This window comes from Gobius niger (assembly GCF_951799975.1).
Source record: "Gobius niger genome assembly, chromosome: 6".
Classification (NCBI taxonomy): Eukaryota; Metazoa; Chordata; class Actinopteri; order Gobiiformes; family Gobiidae; genus Gobius; species Gobius niger.
In genome coordinates this window covers 27,471,462-27,498,143 of record NC_136857.1, presented here as the reverse complement: position 1 = coordinate 27,498,143, position 26,682 = coordinate 27,471,462, and the positions used below count along the sequence as shown (strand labels likewise).

The 26,682-nt window shown below is 41.6% G+C and overlaps 1 protein-coding gene across 7 annotated transcripts in view; it reads right to left on the bottom strand.

Annotated features, from left to right (window-relative positions):
• Window positions 1-26,682, bottom strand: part of prdm16 (PR domain containing 16) — a 354,719-nt gene that overhangs the window by 137,300 nt on the left and 190,737 nt on the right. For all 7 annotated transcript variants that reach the window (XM_079557974.1, XM_079557981.1, XM_079557976.1 and 4 more), the window contains exon 3: window positions 16,881-16,928. In XM_079557974.1, the coding sequence (XP_079414100.1) occupies window positions 16,881-16,928 (48 nt within the window). The remainder of the gene's footprint in view (window positions 1-16,880; window positions 16,929-26,682) is intronic.

Here is a 26,682-nt window from a genome sequence, read left to right as displayed (position 1 = left end):
GAACAAAAATCTTGTCAGAGAAAAATGACATAAAAGTGCTGTTCTTGAGCTTGCACTGAAAGGAAGAGAAGACATACATCTACTTAAATTAAGAGATGAAATCTAAAATTCTTAATTCAGACTATCTTGTATCACTTCAGGGGAAAAATAATAGTAAATAATTAATAAGGTAATTTGTTGAATTTCAATTGGGACTTATGCTTGTTCATTGGCATTATCTGATTTTAGATAAGCTCAAATGTACTAGAACACAACATAAAGAACCTTGATTTAAGCAATTTTAAATATTTTTGTATTTTCAGCTGCAATGTTCATAGTCAAATGCTTACACTGTACCAGGCAATATGAACTAAAGTATTTACAGACTGAATTTTGCCCAAGACCATTATGTTAAAATACTGTTTCTGCCTTAAAGGACTATCCAGAGTTTAAAAATGTTGTTAAAATTATGTATTGTCCTCCCCCTACATGTTCCAGTAATGTCCTAATGTGTCGAATGAGCCAAGACCTGTTCACCACAACTGCCTCTAAAATCCTGAAGTGCCGTCATGCACGAGCTTAATATAGAAGGTGCAGTTACACATATGACCTGAGGTGGCAGTAGTGAGTATAAAATGGCCAACTTGCATCTAGCCTCTTTAATAAACAGTCAATGCTGTCGTATTTGGGTGCATAACAGTGCATTCATTCAAAGCACCAAACGATGTTTAAAATGCCTACAAATACATCCAAGTTTGAAAAGTAAAGATGAAATGAAAGATGCTAACTGATACATGTAAACAAATAGAAGCGGCTAGGCTAAACTACATCATAGGAATTAATAGGTTGCTAAGCTAACGCTAGCGACACTCGCAAATTGTACATTTTGATCAAAATGGCTGCTTCTTTCAATATGGTCTGGCTGCAGTAGTCATATCCTACATTCATAAAATAATAGAAGTTTTCAGAATATTTAGCCTCATTTTAGCTTCGAGGAATCGATTCCTCTGACAAAGCTGCCCCCAATGTGTTCTACACTCATCAGGTCGCCATGGATTTGCTGGCTTGTCATCAGCATTAAAATGAAAGCTTGTTTTAACTGTGTTATTATTAATCAATTAAATGTTATTCCCATTGATGCCTGCAGAGGGAGCTCAATGCTAGTTAGAGATCCAGACCAGCCCAGTCTCTCACTCCTTGCTGTCTTTTCTTTACATACAGACGTTATGGCAATTTGTACATTTTCAAGCCAATGTCAGTATCCACTTTAAAGCCAGTCAGAACGCTATAAAAAGGAATCGAAAACGACTCAAATCTCTATTGTCTGAACTCCACTCCTTTCAACTCATGTACAGCGTATTGTTCGGGCGGCGGCCCTCACACAGTGGAGAGTTCTGAGGGACAGCAGTGGTCTTTGAGACACTTGTATCATGTCGTATAATGGTCTCATTCTGCAGAGGACATGCCTGGGACAGTTCCCACAGACTGTCTTCACCTCTCCTCCTACTGCAGCCAACACACAACAGCACTTTGTCCGATCGTGTGACCGCACACAGCATCCAGCGCCACCGCACAAGATTTGGGAATTAAAAAGGAAGATAGAAATGCAACGAAATGTTTTATTATTAGAAGTATTTTCAATTTTTCACATAATACTCTCTTGACAATTGTTAAGTAATCCTCCCCCAAGGTTCCAATCTCATTGACTATCGATGCCCAGCTGATTGAAAAGAGCTGTGGTTCTCAAACTTTTCACGCTACCTTGAAAATTATATTTTACCTTGTGGTACCACCAGGCACAGATCAAGATTAAAACAGAAGTAATCTGGCCCTAAACGGTCTAAACTGGGTGTAAACTAAAACCAGAAAGACTTCAATCAAGAAATACTTCAAAGTATGAACGAATGATCTCTAATTTAAACCAATTAAATAAAAAGTTCTTTCAACTCTTTGGTCCCCTCTGTCTCTGAACGGTTGAATTATCAAGGGAGTGTGTTCATTAAGCAACATAGACCTTTTGAATTGTGCTCTATTTTAATTGTTATGGACTGGTTTACTACAAATGAATTGCCCTTGGGGATCAATCATGTTTTCTGATTCGGAATCTGAGATGACCCCGAGATGAACCCGTAGAAGCCCAAGTACCATCAGTGTTACATGCAGTTTGAGAACCACCGGATTAGAGCGTTGTCATGATCTAATGAACGTACTATCATACATGGTTGGAATTTTGTTTTTGCTTCCGTTTTCCAATGCGCTGAACTTAAAGACGTACGATAGCACGATAGACCCAGTTCTCTCAAATATTGCTCACAAATCTGTCAAAATCTGCGGTAGTGAGCACTTCCCCTTTGCCGGGAGAATCCATCCCACCTCACAGGTCAAGATACTGATTAATATTGCACAGGTGCCTTAGGTTGACTTCAATAAAATTCCATTCTGAAATGTTCCATTTTGCTTCAATGGAGGACTAAGAAAAAACATCTTGTGTCACTGTTTGCCTCACATCTCTTTTGCATAGAGTTGACCAGGTTGTTGATATGGACAAGATAAGATGGGACTTTATTGATCTCACAAAAGAGAAATGATCTTCTTCCATCAGCGAACATGAGTGCATTTTATTTTATCCACACCCATCCCAGTGTTGCAAGGATCTGTGTACGATTCCTGGAAGCTAAAAACATCCCAGTGCTTGCAACTCACACCAGATACTGACTGGTTTTCTGTAATGACAATGGAATATTCATATCCATCCACCACCCATTGTAAGGACTCTCAACCATGAGTGACTAAACTCATTCGGCTACTGTATGTTCCATTCCGGGGATGGAATAAATTGCCCTAGACACCGAGGTCCTGAGGTCTTGTGTGGAAAGTGCCTGTTGAAGAATGTGTTGCATATATTGTTGGAGCTAAAATAGTATGCTTTGAAAGATTATCCAGCCTGGGGATCGGACCGCTCTCCTCCGCATACATGATTTTTGACGACGCAAGCTCTATCGCTGCATATTTGTCTGTCTGTCTTCGCAGGACCCCTCCCCGCTCCGGTGATACTGGTGGTGGAATTTGCTGACATCCCCATTTTTTGTGAAGATCTCAATGTTTGCTCAGATATGAGATATGACGGGTTTTCTTTAGTCCGATTGCGAGAAAAGTACCTCATCGAGAAGTCTTGCGATTTGATTTGCAATCAACACAATGTCCTTGAGGTTTAGGTTTCGGGAGAACGCTAAAATATGAATTCACACTGGAACGACTTTCACTTCGGAGCATGTTTGTTGAGGTCTAAACTACAGGTTTAGCAGGTTTTAGACATATGCAGACCCCACGGAAAACATGTCACTCAAGGCCCATAAAAAGGTACCCCGGCGCAGGACAACAAAGAGAGACGTATCATCATTAAGTCATCTCGGAGTGAGAGAAAAAAACATAAATATTATTCCTCCAATCTCACATGTTTTTGCACCGCTGAAGACTGACACTGAAGTGTTTGGGCACTTCCCAACCCACATTTCAATCTGCAAGTGTAGTTGGCAAAGGTTTGAAATAGGGCTTCCATACCAGCTGGTTCGATAGAGGATGGTAGTGACATTGATCTGCGGAGTTGGAGGTTTAGATGCTCCGTACACAAAAAAAAACATTGTGTCTTTGGGCGAAACATTTCACCAACTTCTACAGTATAGGTTAAAGTTTTATTAATGGCCGACAGTTAAAAAATTAGGTGGTAGGCAGGTAAGAATTCCATGGTGGCAAAAGTCAAAATGCAGATTTTTAGTCTTGGTTTTGAGTAGAGATCTCTCTCATTACTTGGACAATCCACATGAAACAAACACGCTCACAATCTTCACTGTCTTCTCTGTCAGCACGTTTAAACTAAGATCCAGTTATTTTTCTCATAAAGATGGTGACGACATTCAAAAGGATGTGCTTGAAGTCGGTCAGATGAAGGGACTTTCAGCTTCACGATAAATGTGGCGAGTGTGCGAATCCAATCACTTCTAATGTCTTTCTTTAGATTTCTTTCCAAAATGGTTCCTTTTACCTTAGAGTTGTATTAGTCCCTGGCTGCCCTCCATCTGAGATCAGGACGTCACCAAATTGTAGAACGTGATCGCAACCTACTAATGATCTTCTAACTATGTTGTGGGGTTCAGAACTTTTGCCTACGATGGAAAACCCCTGTGCAAAAACAAGCTGGTGGATTCAATATATCTCAGAAATCGTACGGTCCTGTCTTCCACCTCATCCTCATCAGTGCAACCGGGAACCTTATCCCCTCCCTCCACAACCCCCTTTACCCCACCCAGTATTGTGGGGGGGAGTTGGGGTGATTGGGGAGGGGGGGCCCACGTGTGACGCCCCAACAAGGGGTGAAAAATGGCCTCTTCCATCGTGGCACGCCGGGGTGGCAGTGATTATAATATCCACATAACCATTTCAAACATATTATCATAATTATCAATCAATCATGGGGCTATTTAAGCTTGAGGTTGGGGGGGCTTTGCTATAACGGGGGGTAAACTACTGCCCTGGGGCGCTTTTTTTTTTTTTTTTGACCCCCTCTGTCCGCATAATAGCCCTCATACATTTAGGGTCATTTAGCTGCTGTATTTAGAGACCCAATTCCCCGGCTCGATATGGAAAAGCTATTTGCGCACACACACACACAGACACACACATGCTGTGCCTCCCAGAACCCCTCGATACACACACAACACCCCACCCCAACCCCCCCATCCTCGGTAGACTCAGCGGACCAGTCTTTCAGCGCAAGGGGAAAGCTCTACTTATAGGTCACCCTCGCAGCGACCTCTGTCATTTTTGTATTTGCAACTAATGCGACAATGCGCGGACTGCTACCTCAGCATTGTAGAACTAACAGAACCGCAGCCATAGGCGGTAGAGGCGTGGGGGGAAAAAGGGCGTTGCGTTGTATGTGAAACAAAAAAGATCGGAGGGCGACATCGGTCAGTGGTTCTCAGCCACTGTCAGTTTGGGACAACCTGCGATGTTATTATCGCTAAATATGAAAAGAAATGGAAGAGGGATCCGCACAATTGTACGCTCAACTTTTTTTTTTTGCTCTCATCGGCAGTTGTGACGTTTCGGGGATGTTTCAGATTATTGCTAAATATGAAATTGAATAATGAGTTGAATATAAAACTATTATAACAACACAATAGATTATGTGACGCTCTTTGTGGTCCTGACACACAAGTTGAAAACTGCGGATCTCGTTTTCAATATCAAAAGTTTGGATGAACAAAGTATGTCCGTAAGTAAGCTACATAAGCAACATTTTCTCACAATGAGTATATTTGCCTTTCATTTCAGTTGGTAAAACCAACAAAAAAAAATACAACAATACAATACAACAACAAAAAACATCTAATTGCACTTAAAATTTGATCGTAAGACTTACTTTGCTTGAAATAACAGTTTTTAGTTCAAAATACAGTCAGACACCAGAAACTATCAATGATGAGTGCAAAAAGACTTCTTTGTTGGCAAGTTGAAAATTAATCCAATATAAGGGGTTAGGATGACGGCAGTTGATGTAAATTGTGTTTCCCTCACACAGAAACCAGAAGGTCTTGGCTTTCAAATGAGGTATCACACTGTAAGCTCTCCAGTCAATGAGCTTTGAGATTTGGGTAAATATGCATAATTGGAGAAAGTAACTCTTAACCTAATCTAAGGTGGCAGTTAACAGGTTCAGTTCATATTTCTTCATTTAAGGAATTTTAACTTAAGATATTTTTTTGCTGCATTGGTAGTGTATCAGTGACAAGACTATACAATGTAATACATTCAAAATAAATGTATGTAATGTGTATCTCACGAGTGTACCTAGCACATCATTTGAAGCGTGTCGAAATGTGACAAACAAAGCAACACTGCCTGACCAAAAATAAAGTGGCGGCCTGGATTTAACTAACTGTTATGATCTGCGGTTGGTCAGGTCTAGGTTCAGCAACACTACCTGAACATCCTGAACGACCAGGTTATTCCTTCAATGGATTTCTTCTTCCCTGATGACAAAGCGAGGACTCATCGGGCTCACATTGTGAAAGATTGTCTCCAAATCTTAACCCCATTGAGAGTCTTTGGGATGGGCTGGCGAAGGCTTTGCGCGGTGGTAACACTCTCCCATCATCAATACAAGATCTTGGTGAGAGATGAATGCAACTCTGGACCTTTCGTCATTGCAGAAGCTTACTGAAACAACCAACCAAACATCAGAGCGTGTGATCAGTCTTTGTCATGGCCTTATCAGCACCCCCAAACTGACATCTCAACCCGCCAAGTTCGACACGCCAAAGTCTTCCTATTGAGTACGTCCCACGTCTCTAAGTCCGTTCCCCCTGCTGCTGCTTGTTGAAACGCTTGTAGAGCCCAATCCCATTACAAGCCCAAAAGGGGATACAAAGATCTTGATAGAGAGATGCCACTCGCTGTATCTCTCCCGCTAAATCCCCCCATTGAAATCGGCGTGAACCGATCTTTATCTCAGCGGCTATTGAGGTTTCCGATTGAAAAGGCGCCTAGCGAGACATGGATTTAGATGCGGCGAGGAGCCTTGACACGTGAAAGAGGGAGTGAGAGCGCGATAGATAGCGCAGCTTCGGGGGGCTGGAGAAGGGATCGTCTTGGGAAAAAAGCAATCAGCGTGCATTGATTTTCTTTTTGGTGTTGCGTTGGCAGGGTGTCTATCTGGTTGCCATTATCTGCTATTTGATCCGCGGGAGTGTTTACACGCGCGGAGATGGACGGCGGCGCTCTGAGCGGGATTAGCTAACAGACACGTTTTTTTTTCTTGCAGGACGAGCGCGCAACAAAGCGGGGACTGTCTTCTCGCGGGGGGCCCCCCTCGCTTCCAGACAGCCTAAACTAACTGTCAAAGAGATGTTTGGAGAGAGAACCACCGGGATGTTTCAGAAGGACAATTATGCGGCCTATTGACAGTAATTGTGCAAGTAAAAATAAATACTTACGTTGAAGGGGAAGGGGCAGAGGGGACATAGGGGCATTGTGGGTAAAGTTGGGGAGTTTTGGATTATGTAAAATCGACTTTTTAGACCCATTTGTTCACTTATCAAAAACATAGGCTATCCGGAGTTGTATTTTGAGGCACTCGCGCATCTTTGAGTAATCTTCGATTCTTCCCTGGTTGCTCTTGTTAGCACTTCGGCGATTGCAGTTCCCAAAAAGCCACTCCTGAGGTTCCAGTCCGTTACCACAATGTGTAAAAACAGCAAACAAGACGCCAATGGGAAGATGCTAATCCCAAGAGCACACGGCTATTTATGCTCAATAAACAAAGCCACTCACAGCTCATGTTCTTTTTCCATTCTAAACACTAAATAGAGGCATCAAAGAGGTAACATGAATACTTTATCTGCGATTATCAGTTTGTATTGTTTCCAGAGCCTCGCAAGTCAGTATTTAAGTTGCTCTGGATGTTAGCTATAGCATTTGCCACACACTGTATAGCATTGGCTCGCTACTTAGGGTTCTTTAAAAGGAATAAAAACAAACATGGTTTAACGGTTAATTGGTTTATGTATCAGGACAACCCGTGTGGTTATCGAGCAAAAGTACACCAGCGTCTTCTGGCTTTTCTCAGTTCTCCATAAATCGCATTAGTCTTTCAAAAAGTCAAAGTTACAATACAATTTCAGTCACAATTGGTAGTAATTAGCAACTTTTATAGCCACAACATGAGTCTCCAGGGAAAGCAAAATGATGGAAGAAAACTCTAGGTTCCCAGTTGCCGTAAAGCAGCACAAGGGTGTAGAGACAACGTGGACTGGCTGGAGCTGGGAGGAAATTGTGACTTCCCTTGAGGCTCATTGTTGGTGGCAAAGTCGAGCCACCCTTGACCTCCAACAGAGACAAACAATGCCACAACGTCTTTCAAAATCTCAGCTATCTGACGCAAAGTCCCGCAATATCCTCTTTTTTTGTTCTTTCACCTGCTCGCACCAGCACAAGGCTAGTCCGTGAATGCTTAAGCAGGGCCTAGACAACCAAACAGACAGATAGTCCCGCTTTGTATGCCGGCCCCAGACCAAAGCAAGCAATCCCTGATCCCTATCTCTGTTATCCCGCGATACCGATCTCCCCATTTTTGCCGCAGCACCCCTCCAGTCTGCTCGCTCACAGGGTGGGATCAGCGCGGTGGAAGAGGATCTACAAACTTAAGCACCCACGGGATTCGGATAACGGCGGCGATTTTATTTTCTGTCCCGAGGCGAGGCGAGAAGATGCCCGAGTATTTGTGTGTAAGCCAATACGTCTCAGCGGCTCAACCCCCGGCGCGAATGCGGAACGATAAGCCCGCCGCAGATTTGAGTAAGTGGGCCGGGGAAGCTGCAATAACATCTTTGCTAGCGGTTTATCCCAGGTCTTAACCCCAACGATTCGCACACGGTGTACCCCCCACTCGGAGAGACGGGCGAGGGGGGTCAGGAGGAGAGGCATGTTTGCTGAAGAGCTTTGGGAAGAGGTGGGGTGGGCATGTGCTGGTGGTCATCTCGTATGAATGGTTACAAAAATATGGATTCACGAAACCTGAAGCATACAATGACACGCTTAGGACTGTCATAATATGTAGACTATGAAAACGTAGGTCCCTGGATCTCTGACCTTTTCGATTGGATTTTGCATCACGACATTCTGATTCCTGACAGGTTGCTCAAGTTCAGCTGCATCGAAGTATGGGTGGAATGGAAAAGACGACAAATTTCACCACAGGAAGAGTAAAGTACGTAATGCCCTAACTATTGTATATAAAAGAATGTACTCATTCATTAAAAATACAATAAAAAAAATACAATATATAAAAAATTCAAATCCAGGCTGAAATCAAATCTACTGTATTTAGCAGGGCTTAATGACAACTGCACGTATTTATTAGTACTCTTAGCTTTCATTTCTTATTTTTTTTTGCAATGATTATTTGTGTTTTGTTTATTTCATTTGTTTATTTCATGAGCAAAATGAGTAAAGAAAGAGAAATTTCAGAAGCAAACGATCAAGCTCCCTCCTCCTCCTCTTCTGATTGGACCTGACAGGCCGGTTCACAGGAAAGCTCGTCTGATTGGTCAAAGTGATGGCACCAGGGTTTCTGACTTCGGAGGCACTTTAGTAAATAATATAAATAATTTTACTCTCTTACTACACGTTGTGTCAGATAGCAGGCTCAGGTGGTCAATTACACACAGTCTGTTAGATTTGTAAAACATTTAAACTTACAGACTATCACTTTATTTTTTATTTTTTTTCTGTTAAAAACAAAAATAAGTGTTGCGGCTTCAAAAACAAGAAGAGCAAGAGGGCAGGGACATCCCTTCTTACTGGTTGTGAGTCACAGGCATTGACAGTGAATCTGCAAAGCGCCACTGAAGGCTTAAAAATGGGACAAAATATGTGGCCAACTTTTACTTTTTACTTTGGAGCTTTTGTATACTTGTTGAATTGGAAAGTGTTCTATTTGCCTTTTAAATGTAGAAGTAAAAACCACAACAAAATGACTACTTCAACAAAGTACAGATAAGTAAATTAACTTTATTGCCGACCACCTCTGTCTGCATTTTGAATAACAAAAACGCGGGTCAATTAAACAAAACACTACATCGGGTATGTTTATGATTAGCAGGGACTAGCATCATGACATAGTTCCAAGCTCAAAAACAGACACATTTGCATATTGCAGAACAGTCGTGGAGTCTGTGAATGCGGCGAGGCCACTTGGATGAATGGCTCATGCTATGTGAACGCTCATACATACTGTAATTTCATTCATATTCATATCTCAGACTGCGGTGAGCCGCTGCAGCCGGGCTCTCACCACAGCTTACTCTGCGCATAATGAAAGGACCTCTAAGCACGGTACGGTAAGTGTGAAGTCCTCAAATTTCCATTCACAATCCAAAGCTGCTCTTACTTCCAGATTACAAGTGAATGAAGGGCCTGTACTCATTTTTCATACAGTGAAATCCGTTTGAGACTCAAGTACGGTATCTTCAGCAAATTATGAGGGACCGGGAACCCGACAGTAGCACGGATGCTACAACAATGAGCCGTATCAATCTTGTGGGTGGAGTCAGTGTCAGGAATGAACATTTCAGTCCAAAAAGTAAGGTTTTGGGGTGTTTTCATTAGTGATATTTGAGAAAAGTGTTTTTCAGAAACTGGTAAATGAGATTTTGGAAAAACTATGAGAGGTAACTTAACCATTCCTTTGTATTTTGTACAGCTTGGGACTCTGTAAAACATACTACAGAATGATCTCTCTAGCATTCATGGTTTCGGATTTGGAGTGTTTTCAAAAGTGATATGGTATTGATGTTGAAAATGCCAGTTTTTCAGAAACTGGTAATTGAGATTTTGGAAAAACTATGAGTGGTAACTTAACCATTCCTTTGTATTTTGTACAGCTTGGGACTCTGTAAAACATACTACAGAATGATCTCTCTAGCATTCATGGTTTCGGATTTGGAGTGTTTTCAAAAGTGATATGGTATTGATGTTGAAAATGACATTTTTTCAGAAACTGGTAATTGAGATTTTGGAAAAACTATGAGAGGTAACTTAACCATTCCTTTGTATTTTGTACAGCTTGGGACTCTGTAAAACATACTACAGAATGATCTCTCTAGCATTCATGGTTTCGGATTTGGAGTGTTTTCAAAAGTGATATGGTATTGATGTTGAAAATGACAGTTTTTCAGAAACTGGTAATTGAGATTTTGGAAAAACTATGAGAGGTAACTTAACCATTCCTTTGTATTTTGTACAGCTTGGGACTCTGTAAAACATACTACAGAATGATCTCTCTAGCATTCATGGTTTCGGATTGGAGTGTTTTCAAAAGTCATATGGTATTGATATTGAAAATGACAGTTTTTCAGAAACTGGTAATTGAGATTTTGGAAAAACTATGAGAGGTAACTTAACCATTCCTTTGTATTTTGTACAGCTTGGGACTCTGTAAAACATACTACAGAATGATCTCTCTAGCATTCATGGTTTCGGATTGGAGTGTTTTCAAAAGTCATATGGTATTGATATTGAAAATGACAGTTTTTCAGAAACTGGTAAATGAGATTGGAGAAATACAATATTTTACACAGAGCTGGCTTTGTCACAGACTACACTACCTAAATCTGAGTCTGTGCTGGATTTAACCACAGTTAATGTTGTCTTCATTGTAGGGTCTGCAGCCGCTAATGTTGCTAACTAGCAGCAAACGTCTCTGGCCATTCTTGAGCCGCTTTATGCTTAGGGGCTTAATTGAACTGTAAAACTAGTGCAGTGACAAAGAAGTCAGAAAATGCTAAATAAAGAGATACAGCATGTCTATATTGAGTTTAGCTGCAGCAAGAATAATCACAAGACTGTAGGCTACTGGCTAACTTGCTCTAGTCTACAAAACAAACGTACGAGAAAGGTGTCGTGAGGCAAAAATAGGACAATTTGCAGTAGTGATAAGTAAACCATGTCCATTTAAATATAAGAAAATTAAAAAATGAATGAATACAGCACAGGCATTGAGTAACTTTTAGACCTGGCAATGATAGGCAGTGCAATAATGATATTGAATGAGAAATAAATAAGATTATATGGCATAATGTTCAATTCTAATACAACTTATCTTAAAAGGGAAGCCTGCTTTACTCAAAGAAATGTAAATGAGTAAAGTAACTAACCAATCTGCTGTGAAAAAGTCTGTGTATAAACCGTCTATACACTTCATAAAGTATGTTGACGAAAATGCTTTGTACTGTAATCAAAGTAAAAAAGGACCTATTTCGATATCTATTTCTATACATGTATATCAGTAATCCACAACAAAATCCGCCTCTATTCACCTGCTACTCGAATACACGTCTTTTGCGTGAATGCTACTTGTCACTACCCACTTCTCCCAAAATGTGCGGAGTGGTCATGTAGTTTATAAAAGCATGTCGGTTTTTCCACGCTGTAAGGAACATGTGGTGCGGCGGGACTGGCCCAAACCACCTGCGGTCTGCTCTTAAAATAAGCTGCTCACTAATGTAGCGTTTCACGTCGGCGAGCGAGAGTCGGTCATTTGCATAGAGGGAGCATGTTTGTGGAGAGTCCAGATGCGTAGCCTTTGACCTCCGCAGCCGAATCGCGTCATCGAAAGAAAAAAAAAAGACTTGTGTTTTTGTTGTACGGTAAATGCTCATGACTTTTAATGACGGCAGCGGACGGCTTTTTGATGTGGGGTTGAATGAATGTCGGGTGGATGGATGGAACATTACTTGCATTACTTAGTTGAATGCATTACTAGCATTAACAAATGTGTTAAAGGAACAGGCCACCATTTTTACATACTGAGATATGTTCTTACCTGAGCTTAGACGAGTTGATACGTACTTGTCTGGTATGTGTGCGTGCAATCAGTCATGCAAAACGACCAAAGATGTTGCTAGCATTTGGCCTCTCCCAGTGTATTCCTATAGCTCCAAAAGGGGTGAAGTTAGAAGGAACCAAGCTCTTCCACGGGCACGCACAAAAAACAGACAGGTACGTATAAACTCGTCAGACAGAGAAGGTGACCAACGGCAACAAACCGTTGAAAAAAATAGTGTCTTCCTGATCAATTCACTGTGGACGTAAAAGTCCACTGGCCCCAATTTAAGCTGCAGTTAGCCTTATCAACTGCTTTACAAATGTTTGTAGGCTACTTAAAGGCACTATACCTGATTTTTTCTCGCCTAGTTGTCTAAATTTGTTTTGTCCTTTCAGGCTCCTAAAGGGAAAATGATGAGTGGTCTTTACTTGAAAAAATCTTGGAAACCGATTGCCTTGAAAAAGTCAAGCTAATGTGGCTAATCATGCACAAGTATTGGTAACTCACCAATTTCCAGAAACACTAAAGGAACAGGCCACTGTTTATCCATACTGAGAGATGTTCTTACCTGAGCTTAGACGAGCTGATGCGTACCTGTCTGGTCTGTACGCGTACGCTCAGTCACGCAAAAAGACCAGCGATATTGTTAGCATTTAGCCTCTACTCTGTGGGGTCAAACAGGGGTGGTGTTGGAAGTGACCAAGCTCTTCCACGTTTTTTCCCTATTTAAACATGGTTACTTGAGTAGTTACACGAAAGGGGTACTATATTGTAAGCACTTCGACGGCCTCGAGCAAAGTGATGATATTACTGGTCACTTCTAACTGGTCAACTCTAATCTTTGGTCTTTGTGCGTGACTGAGCGTACACACAAAGGCCAGACAGGTACGCATCAACTCGTCTAAGCTAAGATGGAACATATCTGTGTATGGAAAAAACGGTGGTCCATTCCTTTAACTCACCAATTTCCAGCTGTTCAATTGAGCATTTTTAATGTTGAATACTTGACTATTTCAACTTAGTGTTACTTCACTACTTTAGTATATTGTAAACTCAGAGATTTGTGCAAAAAAGACTTATATCGTATCGTATTATAAAACATTTGTATTATTATCACAAAGTTTCAGGAGTGTTCTCTAGCATCTCTGTGAAAGTGACCCTGCAAGTCGTGAAACGTGTCTAGAAAGAGTTTGGACCCCCCAAAAAAATCAGGTTTAGGGTCTTTAACAAGATATAAATGGTTCTTTCAAACAGTTCTTTAATCCTTTAATCTCAAAGGAAACAGGGAATCTCACCTCTGAAACGTAGCTCCCAGAAACACACTCTAAATATTGTTCGTTATTTACATGATTTCAGCTTGCCGGCACTGCGTAATAACAACTGCGCATTCAACGGTAGCTTGGAGCCCACACGTTGTTTCGATTAGGAGAGGGACAGGTCAAACGCAGCGCTCCTCCATTAGTTCTGCTTCTGTTGTTTGGACCCACTGTCACCGCGGATAAGACGCAGGGCGGCGGCAAACTCGGCAGACAGGCCTACAACTCCTGCGCAAGTCTCCCGCTAATTCATCTGATAGCTGTATCCACGCCAGATGAGAACAAGATGCTAGTGGTCAGAGCACATTGGAACTTGGCTTTGCCCCTTGTAGAAGTGACGGAAAAAAGTGCATGGTAAAAAAACAAACAAAAAAAGAGAACCTAGAAGTAAAAGAAGAACGGTATTGTTCAGAAAATAATAATAATATTTGGGTCAAGGTCAAAATTCCAGTTTCTGAACGTACCTGTACACATGGTCTTTGTAATCAGTTGAGATATCCTTATCCAAACTGGGACACAGAGAACATCCTGACGCAAATATGCTCTCAGTGCTTTCTACCGTCAATATTCATATCTTTAATAATAATAATGCATTGGTTCAAAGATGCTTTACATTGCATTATTCATTCACTCCATACTTGGTAGTGGTGAGCTACTATTGTAGCCACAGCTGCCCTGGGGTAGACTGACGGAATCGAGGCAACCAGTCTGCACCAGCAGCCCCTCCGATCAAGCACCGACCAGGCCCTTTCCTGCTTAGCTTCCAAGGTCTGACGGGATTGGGCAGAGCAAAGGCGGTATGGCCACACTACCCACACTTTCACTACACTAATAAAGTAACTGGAGGAACGAGATTCCTTGTGGATAGAACATGCGCAGAACACAAAAGAATGTTCCTTTCGATTAGGGGTATTTCGATTCGCGTTTACATGACAAAATATTTGGGTTAGAGTAACCCAGGGGTCATATTCAGGGTTTTAAAATCCAAAATATGAGCATTATTCAGGTTTTTGCTGGGTTATTACTAATATTCTGGTTATGAAGGTTTTTGACTCATTCTGTCAGAAAGCTCTGATACATAAATAAACATGCTAGAACACCTCCATGGCAATGAACATGTAATATCCCACTCCCAATAAAGCTACGGGTCAGGTGCATATAGACCCTGATAAACAAGGATGTATGTAGCATAGCTATTAGCCTAATGACCTTCCTGTTGAAACTTTTTTGCCTCTATATTATTGAACTCAGGCTAGTCATTCTTACCGCCATATGATTGTCTTAACACGTGAAACATCCCATTAAAATATATATGTTTTTGCCCTATTATAGAAAAAGGCTCCGAAAACCCTACGACATTGCTAGCATGAACAAGCTTCGGTTAGCCTGTGCTGAATGCTATGGGGGAAGCCACCTTTACTTAGTCCACCGCTATTCTATGGTCTATGGTCTGGTCTCAAGAAAGGCAAATATTCACAAAAAACAATTTTTCCCCCTTGTTTCGGTCCTGATTTAGTAGTTTTCAAGTCTGATGAAATGACAAATTACTTACAGTTTTTGTATTAAATATATTGGAATGTTTGAAGTTGAAAGAGTTCTGTTGTGTTGAGTTCAATACCATTTTACCAAACAATAACTAAATTAACATGGAACCACATAACAATACTACCCCCTTGTAAGTAACCGATGTGGGCTGAGACGCCAAGAATCAATATTCAAATTCAAAAATTGATTACGCCTGAAAGCACGCAGCTAATAAAAGCCAACAGCATTTGCATAAAAGAGCAGAAGTTATCCCCGCTCCATTTCCATCCATTGATTTCAGTGCAAAATGCAGGAACGCTGACAGACATTTAGGTTATAGCCCGCGAGCTTCCCCGACTGTCCACTGTGTCCACCCCATTGTGTCTTCATGGGCCATTAAGCGGACGTGTCCCTCCCTCCCCCTGTCCCGTCTTAACCCTGTGACACTGACCATAAAATCAACTGGCCAAGCTCTTCAATACATTTATCAGCTCGCAGAGTGACCACTGGCTGCTCAATGGGACGCATCTGTCCAAGCTTCAGGGGTTTGTGAGAGACTATAGCGGGATAGCTTTGACCTGGCGACATAATTCCATAGTTATTTAGGAAGTACAAGTGTATATTAAAGTAGAAAAAATAAGACATATGTTAATGAATTCCTTTACCAAGAAATAAACACATTGTAGCTTGTTTCCTTTACTTTGACATTTTTGTGACGTTTATGAAGTGACAGGAAGTGACATACGGAGAGGTAAACACTGGTGGCAACGGGCTAGCAAGGGCAAAGGAAGTCCGATGTTAGAATAATATGTTTTCCGGCGGACAATAAGCATAGTATCAATCACAAACTCAAGTTAAAATCAGGTCATTATGAATGTTTTGACCACAGATATCATATAATTTAGGCTAGATGTCTCGTATGTGCTGCTGGCCAATGGAGGGCGACGTCCACACACGGCGGCCATCTTGCCACAGGGTGCTCGCTCACTCGTAACATTGTGTTTTATGCGTGTACTTTTTAAATATTGCAAAAATGTTCTACCGATTTTCAGTTTGCTTTGCTATAAACGTCAGAGATGTAAGTATGACACTGCATACAAATGAACATGTACATAATCAACATGTTCCAGCATTCAGAATTATAGCCATGTTTGTAAGAAAAAACAACCCATTTCTAAATCCGTCAAGATTTCAGTGACATAAGAGGATTTGTGTTCGTGCTCATCACTCGTTTACTTGAGCTTGCCAGAAAGCTTCCCTGTGGAAAGATGGCCGCCGGTTATGCTGGAAGTGACTCTGCCTTTATTATATGATATATATAGTTTTGACAGCAAAATTGTGGAAAACTAGCACTCAAAGCTAGCATTAGCATGTAGCATGAAGCTAACATTAGTGTTATGGTTAGCATTCTCCATTAATGTATGTATTTATGAAAGAGTAGTCCCTGTCCCGCACTGGCAGCTTAAAACATGTTCACTGTACTGTAGTTTGGTGCGAAGCTGCGTGTAATTTAAAACACTAAAAAGTAACACAACTCCTCCAAACATTTCGTAGAGAAAATAGCCACAAAATATCCAAATTATCCAGCAAATCTTGATGAGGTACGAGGTGCATTCAGAGAATAGAAAGCGGGAGGCGGAAGTGTAGCCAGATGTGCATGTTTAAAACATTCCTACCTTTTTGATGCAGCTGTCTGGTGAGGAATCTTCACGCTCGTTCATCATCTGCGAAGACAAGAGAAGCGACCTCTTAAAAGTGTTTCAAATCATCTGCCTATACAGTCATTTCAAAAGTTCTGCTTTTATTCTAAACAGAACCCTCAATGCTCTGACATAGGTGGCAAAACCTAATAGAACCCAATGTTGGCACTCATTTGGCTTCAGCTGACATGCTGTGACATCATCTGCATACCTCCTTTTGGTTTTGATAGCGATTCAAAGCGCCAAAAGTGCTGTACGTCCCTGTGATTTTGAGATGCTTCATGGAGTTTTGCGGTAGCCGTTATCGACTTTGCTCCGTGGGGAATTGATTGTGACCATTGTGGCGCTTTGACAAATAGAGAGGTCTCCGTAGTTCACCACTTTGCCTTTGTAAAGTGACTTCTGGGACCGAACGGTGGAGTGACCCCTTACCCCCTATCATTCACCACCGCCCTCAAGCACGCACAAGAGCCAATGAATGACTGAATATACAGACCTTGTATTTGACAGTGATTTTGAAGGGGATATACGGTGTTCAGTTGGGCTGACTGTGACTGTGCGAGTCGTGAGAGCCGTGTTTACAGAAGGAAGAGGGAATGAGAAGGAGGAAACCGGGGTGGGATCATGAAGAGATGAGCCGGCTTATTCAAAATAGAGGGCATTTTTACTTGGAACTTAGGCTCATTTGTGTGTCAGTGAGAAAAAATATTGTGTTAAGGCTAGGACTTAAAATGGGGGACACTTCCGGACACTGCATTAGCATTGTTTCGTTTTTTTCAATTGATTCTATATTCTCTATATTTTCTGAACTTCTACCCCTCTAACCTGCGAAAGAACTAGATTGATATTGCAGTGCCAATAACATTAGCACTGGCATCCATCTGGGATCGCTCCGGCTTAGATCGTTTGGGAGCATTATTTGCCACTGATTGGATCAAGCACACCACAAATCCATAAAATGTTTAGTTTTGGAATGATGATTTCCATGACCGAGAAGCTTTCGAACGGCTCTTTAAAAGAACAGGCCACCATTTTTCCATACTTAGATATGTTCTTACCTGAGCTTAGAAGAGTTTATATGTACCTGTCTGGTCTTTGTGCATGCCCGTGGAAGAGCGTGGTAGCTTCCAACTCCACTCCCATTTGGAGCTATAGGAATATACTGTGAGAGGCCAAATGCTGCAACATCTTTGGTCTTTTTGCGTGACTGAGGGCACGCACAAAGACCAGACAGGTACGCATCAACTCGTCTAAGCTCAGGCAAGAACATATCTCAGTATGTAAAAACAGTAGCCTGTTCCTTTAAGGTGAACAGTTCCAAGCGGATCTCAATTGCGAAAATAGTCGGATTCATTTTCATTTTCTCCCAGAACTCCCATGAATCATCTCAAGAACGGAGCAGGAGACACAAGCGAAAGCTTTTGCACGAAAGTCAAAATCTAAATGCACTAAACACGTTTTTTCAAATCATGATTATCAGTCCCATTGTAATTTAAGATGATTTCAATTTAAAAAAAAGTGTGCCTTTTATCGATTGTGCCTTAGATATTTTGAGTTATCTGGCTGGTGTCTGGCCAGGTTTTGAATGGCTCTTTTGGAATGAACGGATCCCAAAGATTCGGCTCCCAGTAAAGAGCCGTAAATCCCATCACTCATATTTTTCCATCGTCGCTGTGTTGTGAGTGAGTGTCCATTTAGCCCAACTTTTAATTAGAACTTGATCCGAGTGGCTGGAGCAGCACTAGAAAGATCCTCTTGCGTTTGTGCGTGAACTCATGCTCAAATAACGTGAGAATTCAGCTTGCATGCAAAGCTACAACTCCTCAAAAGCGAGACAAAAATAGAGTTTTCCAGATTGCTTCCAACTATTCAAAGACAAAACCCCCAAATCCCGTCTGTTCAAAGTGACTATTTGTCATAACTATAACAGGTAAACAGAACTAACTAAAAATCTCTACAGAAGAGATATTTATTGCTAGTAACGCTAACATTCTAATCCTACAGTATGTCACACTATAGCGCTTTCCTAAAGGCACTGCTCTGAACAAAATGCTGTCATGTGACCATCAAATGTGCCACGCAGACCGCATTGAGGCCTTTAAGCGAAATTATAGCCTAATTAAACCTTGTCAATGCAGCGTATCCAAACTAGTCCATTTCCTGTCTCTTATCCTCACCATCTGCCATCTGCCCAACACTGCCCGTGCTGTGTGCCCTTATCCTTATACTCCAAGCACCCTTATTAGTGCGGACATTCTGTATCAAGTCTAGAGTAATGTGTTTTTTCCATGATTAGCGCTCTAAACGGCCAAAAAATCAGCCTGGACATTCTTTATAACAGCAAATTCCTTATACGCCCTTCTTAAACACCGCAGTCAAGTCGAAATGAACTAAATTGGCTAAAATCGTTATCTTAAGTTGAGATTTGGCTAGTCTTAAGTTGTTTGCATGAGACACTTGACTATTCAGTGCAACGTGCAAGACATTTTACCATTAATCCATATATTATTGTTTTAAAAGATTAGACACAATTTTTGCGAAATCATAGTTAACACAATTATATTTAAGATTTTGCTATAATATTTACCCTGCTTTCTTTTCTTTTGTGATGTTTATAGTTTCACTTCCTTATTGGACACTGACAGGAAGTGACATAGATAGAGGCAAACTGCTGCTGTGCTGACCATGCTACGTCAAATGGGAAATGAGTGAGTCCACTTAAAAATTCAAATAAAAGTAACTTTTCTGCCCGACATTTCTTCATTAAAGTGAGAGTCTGTAAGTGTAAATATATTGCACATTCTATAAAATGTGGAAAGTCAAGCACCTGATCTTGCATTTTGATGTAAAGTATTAATATATATATATATTTTATTTTTTTGTAAAGTCCCTCCTTCCTGGATCTCAGCAACTAATCCAAGTCTAGTATCCTCACGTGTTAACCAATGAGACAAGCATTTCCTGTGAACCAGCCTGCCTGGTCCAATCAGGAGGGAGGGGGAGGAGTTTGATCGTTTACTTTTGAAAATTCTGTTCCTGCTCTCCTCATTTTGCAAACTAAGAAGGGCTTTCTGGTTAAAGAGGGGAGGAATTTGATTGCTTACTTTAAATTTTCACCATCTCTCCTCACTTTGCAAACTTACAGATTATTACTTGAAATAAAATGATAATTATTACTTACAACAGATGTTATCCATCTAAATAAGTCCTATTTTCAAAATCATTAAAACCTGTCACATATATTTGTAAGCAGTATTAAGCAACTCTTGCCCCTAGTGGCCAACTGCGCAACTGCAGGTGTTCTAGCATGTTGCGATTTTTTAACTTATTAATGTCCGTGAGAGTAAATACTACACTGACAGAAAAGACAAAGGGAGAGAGAGATATTGTACATTCAGTTACACAATGGACAGTAAGCTTAGCCGTTAGCCTGTTAGCTTCTTCCTCGCAATTAGTGTGTATTGGTGACTCCTACCCGGAGGCAGGGAAAGCTGCAAATGTGGTAGTCTTGCCAGAGACACCATGATAAAAGACCCCCCCAATCATCTCATTAACACTTGTATTACCCCCAGAGGGACTATGAAAACGATTTATTAAGGTAAACAAGTTACTTAGGAAATGTTTCTATATTTGTATCCACTTATTGTCAAAGATCAAAGGAGAAATGGAAATCATTCTTAAAGCAGTACTAATTAACTTGAAACATGTCATATTTTCAGTGAATATTACTCATTCTCAAAGTGCTTACTTATCTGTATAGATCTGTCCAGTGCATGTACTTATTCATAATTGTTTTGCCAGTCTGAAAATCTTTCATCGCACCAGTAGAGCGAATAAGGCAAGCGTCCGTGCAGCCTGCATTAAGCAGTCGGAGAGAGATCTGCCTCCCCGCCCGGCCAAATGGGAGCGATTACCCCACAGACACTTAGGACAATGTTTTCAGCCGAATTACACAGCGTTTAGGCCCCAGCTCAAGCGCGCACACCGGGATGGGTTTGATAACGGGGCAATGGTAAACACCGGGCCTCCCCACAACAGAGGGTCCAGGAGACATACTGTACTACCGCCTAAACGTTACCACCCGTCCAAGTGTTGTGGAAACCTCGGGCGCATCCTGACTGGCGGTGTGTAGTCTGTGGTGCGATGCATTTGCTATCCATATGGTAGGCTGAAATGTCAAATTGTGAACGTTTTGGGGGATTTGGATGCATCCTAAAAGCCACAATGCGGAACATTTCAGGTCAATGTTGTGCCAGTTTTATCCCCTAACCTTCAAGACAAATGCTGAATAGCAAATGCAACCTGGAAAATTGCATTATAGTAGCTGTCTATAGGCATGTTGCACCAAATTTAACATTTGAAATGACCTGTATCACATCATTTGGGCCCTATATCTGATACACAAATGAGATGATGGCGCTTGTGTAAAGAAAAATCCCTAAATGAGTCGGCTGCTGATCCGCTTTTAAAAAAGACACCACCACACTTATTAGAAAATATATTGACATGAAAGTCATTTTTTTCTCATTTATATCAGTAATCTACAGCAAAAAAATCAACTTGATATCACAAAATTACCTTCCCCCTATTCACCTGCAGTGTGTCACTTTTAAGGGGTTAGATGCAAGTTGGCCATTTTATACTCACTACTGCCACCTCAGGTCGTACTTGTAACTGCACCTTCTATATGAAGCCCGTGCATGACGCCAGTTCGGACCCGTAGTAACAACTTTTTGAGTGACAGTGCAGGATTTCAGAGGCATTTGTGGTGAATATGTTTGGGCTCCTTCTACACTTGCTGAAGCATATGAGGGGAGGGAAATACATAATTTTAACATTTTTAAACTCCGTATAGTCCCTTTAAAGGTGCATTGTGCAACTTTTTATGGGGTCAGCTTGATGACAATACGCACTTTCCTTCACGGTGGTCTCTAGAACGCTCCAGTATCAATTGTTTTGTTGGTTTTCGAGTGAGAGGGTCCGTCTGCAGTGAAAACCTTCCAAACAATTGATCCTGGAGCGTCCTGGAGACCACTGTGATGGGAATCATGCATGAATGAATGCTGACCACTCATAAAGCAACTGGGTCACAACAAGGTCAAATACGCACAAACATCAACTGTTTTTCCTTGTAGAAAGAAATTATTCTCGAGGTATGTACTGTATGTAAAGGGAATAGGTAAGTTTTCACACTTCCGTTGCTGTGTTTAACATTCACATTGTTGGAACTTTGATTTAGAGCACAGTCCTCAAACTATCATTTAATAGAAGCATAAAAGTTTATTGAGATAAACTTATCTATCCTTTAGGACGGACTAAGTAGAAATATGCAAAATGCTTTGCTTTTTCCTAAGTAAATGCATTGAGCTGTATATATATTGTATATTTTGTTATGAAGTCACAATTGCCTCTTCATTCATTCAAAACCACAGTGGTCGGGATGTCTCAAAACTGCATGAATGAAGTCAAATGTTACTCCTAGTATATTTTTGATGAGCTAAATGCACAGAAACTCACTATGTATATAATCCATTTCAAATGCTGTAAATACAGACCAGTAGTAGCCTGCACACCACCGTTTGAGAACCTCTGACCCGCGGTATATTTTTATTGCAACCGTCTCTCCACCAACAAGTGCTGATTAAATACTTTGGTCGTCTCTTCTGGAAGTCGGAATTCGCTTGTAAACTGTCCGCAGAGGAGGCAGGGAGCGAGAACGAGAGCAGCGAGGACTTCCCCTTTCGCGCAGCATCCAGCTGCAACAGTTTAGCAGACCAACAGCTTGGCCGACTTGTCTAAAACGCTACCAGGCCCTCCAATAAGCAATAGGCCCGCTCTCTTCGCCCCGTTCTGCTGCGTGCCCAGTGTAAATATGTGTGTGTATCCAATTGTGCGGGAGAAACCCAAAACGGCGCGAGACAAGCACTGATGCCTTAATGTTTTTCAGCCTGAGGAGGGGAGGGGTGGACGCCAGTGCGAGGTGCAGGGGGGGGAGATGTGACAGCGTGTAGACATGATAGTGACCGGAGATACCTCAAGTGTAATGTTAGATTACTGTTACTATACTGTCAGGTTTCTTCACATTTGTTTTGTCATGTTTTATAGCTGCGGAACTGTCGAGATGTTGCGTTATCCTGCATTAGCAAACAAGCTCCCAGTGCTCAGTTCGACACCAACAACGCTACGGAAGGAGACGTAATACATTAAAACCTCGTGTTTGGCTACCAGAAGTCAACACACACATTATTCAACAACCAAAGTCTGCTGAAATAAAAATGGATGCTTTTATTGGACATGTTACCGCTATAAAAAGGGTCTTGGGCTCTGAGAACCTTATGGAGAGGTCTCCTGCTGAAAGTCAGGACTTCACAAGTGAAGATCAAATCGAGATGGGCCTCAGCTCTAACAATGTTCAAATCCATGGTTCTATTCAGTATTTTTGCTAGTTTTTTACTAGCTTAGTGTTTCACTTGTTCTGAAAGCACTTGACTCTATCTACAAATTGTGCACAGTTGTGTAGCAGTTATTCAGTGCCTTAAAGAGCAGACGTAATATTTCAACCTGATCAAAACTATACCTGGACTAGTCTTTTGCGTCATTCCCGCTGTTTGGCGTAGCCCTCTTTACTTTGGGTGTTTCTTCTACTACTTCTGATCTACAGTAGTATTTTCCCTGGATCATGATGCGCCTTAGACCAAATCCAATAGTCATTCTTCTGTCATTTTGAAGTCCATACAGCCAATCACCGAAGCCATTCCACTCTCAAAAAACGCATTAATCCCGGCCCCATTGATTTGCTAGAATGCTGTTGGGTAACGATTAGCTTTTGCATGATGTTTTAAGAATTCAAACCAAACGTTTCGAGAAGCAAACCGACATAGCCCTGAGTGATAACATCTCCTTTCCATACACATCAATCTTTCAAGTTAAAGTATGCCAAATGTTGTTGGTGAAGTGCCTGAAATCCAGTTTGAACCAGCTGCCATACAGAACAGGGGCGCTCCACCCCAATGCACCACCGCCATCCCCACTCCACGTACGCCAAAGCTTCACAACAAGGCTCCAAAATTGACAGTTACAATGTTTCCAGTGGCTCACGTTGAAAAGATAACAACGCCAGCGCAGGTGAAGAGGCTCTTTCAACGCCGCCTTCGGTAACAGCCAAACAATTCCATAGACAAACACGGCCGAGCCCATAGCCCTGCAGCTAAAGTCAAATAAATAAGCTATTAATTAGTGCAGGAAAATGTGATGGGAGCGCGGCTATGATTTATGAGCGGTGTCAGCGCCATCTCAAAGTGACTTCCACGAACCCAAACACAGAGCCTTACTTTCCACCGCGCTTGTCCTGTATCTCGCCTGGTGCAGCGCTGACACGCCGATACGTCTTACGGGGGAAAGGGAAAACACAGCAGTGAGGGTAATTACTAAGTGTCTGGGCGCATGGCTTCTCTCTGCGGCCCCTATGACCTCAACGAAAACAACCGTACAGCCACCTGCGAGATCGGCCGTGTGTTCAAGAGCTCGCTTTGACGGTCTGTAAATCAGCGAGTGTTGATCGGGGCTGTGCCTTTAGCCTTCACACCTGGAAGGTTCCGTGTTCACATCCCGGAGTATGTGGGCCTTTGTGAGGGGAGTGTGTCATGTCAGTGTCCAGGAGCTCCCATATCCCACCCCGCAAGCCAAAACATGCACAATAGGCTTCTGATCATGTATGGAGCTATAACTTAAATGCCAGTGTCGTACTACTGCAGCAGCTACTCCTCATGACAAATTGTGTTGCGGCATGTCAAGTTGCGTCGGATTTTGACATTTTCATTTTGGATTTGAAATTTGGATTTATAACCTAAATTGTGAATTTGAATTTTGGATTTGTATTTTGAATTTGAAATTTGGATTTATAACCAAAATTGTGAATTTTGCATTTGAATTTTGCATTTTAACTTTGGATTTAAAACCAAAATTGTGAATTTGAAATTTGAATTTTGTATTTTAATTTTGAATTTGAACTTTCGATTTAAAATCAAAATTGTGAATTTGAATTTCGATTTTGAAATGTCAATTTTTATACAAATTTTGATAGACAGTCTGAAACAAGTACAAATGTGGCAGGTTATTAAAATACAATTATTTTTTATTTTTATTGACCTTTATTTAACCAGGATAGTCCCACTGAGATTAAGAATCTCTTTTTCAGGGGAGTCCTGGCCCCAGAGGGGAATCTATTGTATATGTTTTTAGTGGTAGGGGAAACCGGAGTACCCGGAGGAAACCTACGCAGACACGGGGAGAACATGCAAACTCCACACAGAAAGGCCCCGTCCAGGTGGGAATCGAACCCGGGACCTTCTAGCTGTGAGGCGTGAGCGCTAACCACTGCGCCACCGTGCCACCCAAGTAACACACTAGTTACAGTTAAAGGTTAAAAGAGTGGCTAAAAATACACTTCGAGGTAGGTTTTTGATGAGGAGACAACATTGTAGCATGGCAAAAGGCTATAAATACTGCAGCACATTTTTCTTCATCCTGCGCTTTAAATGAAAGAAAACATGTAATACGTAGCTGCGACCCCATTCACCTGCAGTGTCATAAAAAGTTCTCGAAAGAGTTCTTCAGGTCAAATCTACCAATTCCAACTCAATTTCACACTTTCCCTTGTTACAGCGTGTTCTTTAAACCAGACTGTAAATGTTTATGCATGATCTAAGTCTCCTCATGGACGTCCACACCAGTCTCCGAAAGGGAAATCCCCCTCCGTTCTCACTCTTTTTCTTTCTCTGCCTGAGTCTCTTGTTTGTGCAGCGGGTCGGGGGGGGGGGGGGTTTCAGCCTCGCTTTAGCACCACTTCTTCTTGACGTGCCGTGATGAGCGCGCAGACAGGGAGAAAACAGCACACATGGAGAGGACACTCACGCAGAGGACTGATGGACGCACTGTTTGGATAAGCCTGACTCGGGCCAAAACGCATGACGGAGCAAAAAAGAAAAAGTTAGCACATTACAAGGAGTCATTTCAAAACAGTAGAGATGTCCACAAGGAGCTTTGGAGCTTTCTGTGTTGTGCAGAGAAAGACATGCCTTGGGTCTGAAGCCTATTGGAAATGTGGAAATAGGAAAAGGCCTTGTCTTTTTGACATGACATGACATTTTCAGGGGTTTGACCATTTATTCCTTTTGAATCATCAATAGTTTCAATAACAATCTCACATAATTTGAAACCTATTCACGAATTAAAAAAAGATTAGGGGGATTGTATCACCATAGCGACCAGACATGCGCAACCTCGCTAAGCAAGTTCCTCTTTTGACAGGGGAACCTCCAAATTAGGGCCCACTTGGAGGCTTGTGTCGTAGGAAAATGTTAGCGTTGGGTTGCCAAAAACAATTGCGCGTTAGCCTGGATAATAGGACGCACTGCAGCCACTGCGGATGTCACCCGGCTTTCCAAGAAGTTTCCAAGAAGAAACGAGAACGAAAAAGAAAAAACCTCAAGCCTGTTTGAGCTGAAAATCTGGCCACACCAAGAAAGCCACAAATTGAAAGTTTTGCTTGTATTTATCAGGAACTTTTGCAGCCTCTTGGCACACGGACAGAATGTCATTATGGTGGCCATGTTTCGGACTGGGCCATTGATCTTCTAGACGAAGATGGGAGAGTAAGTAGACTTTTATTCCTGGCTGTATCATTTTATTTGTCAAGGTGTAGGCAACATGCAAAAATAAGTATGGATTCAAAGGTGAAAACATTGTTAAGTTTGGGGCCAGGTTAGATTATTGGCTA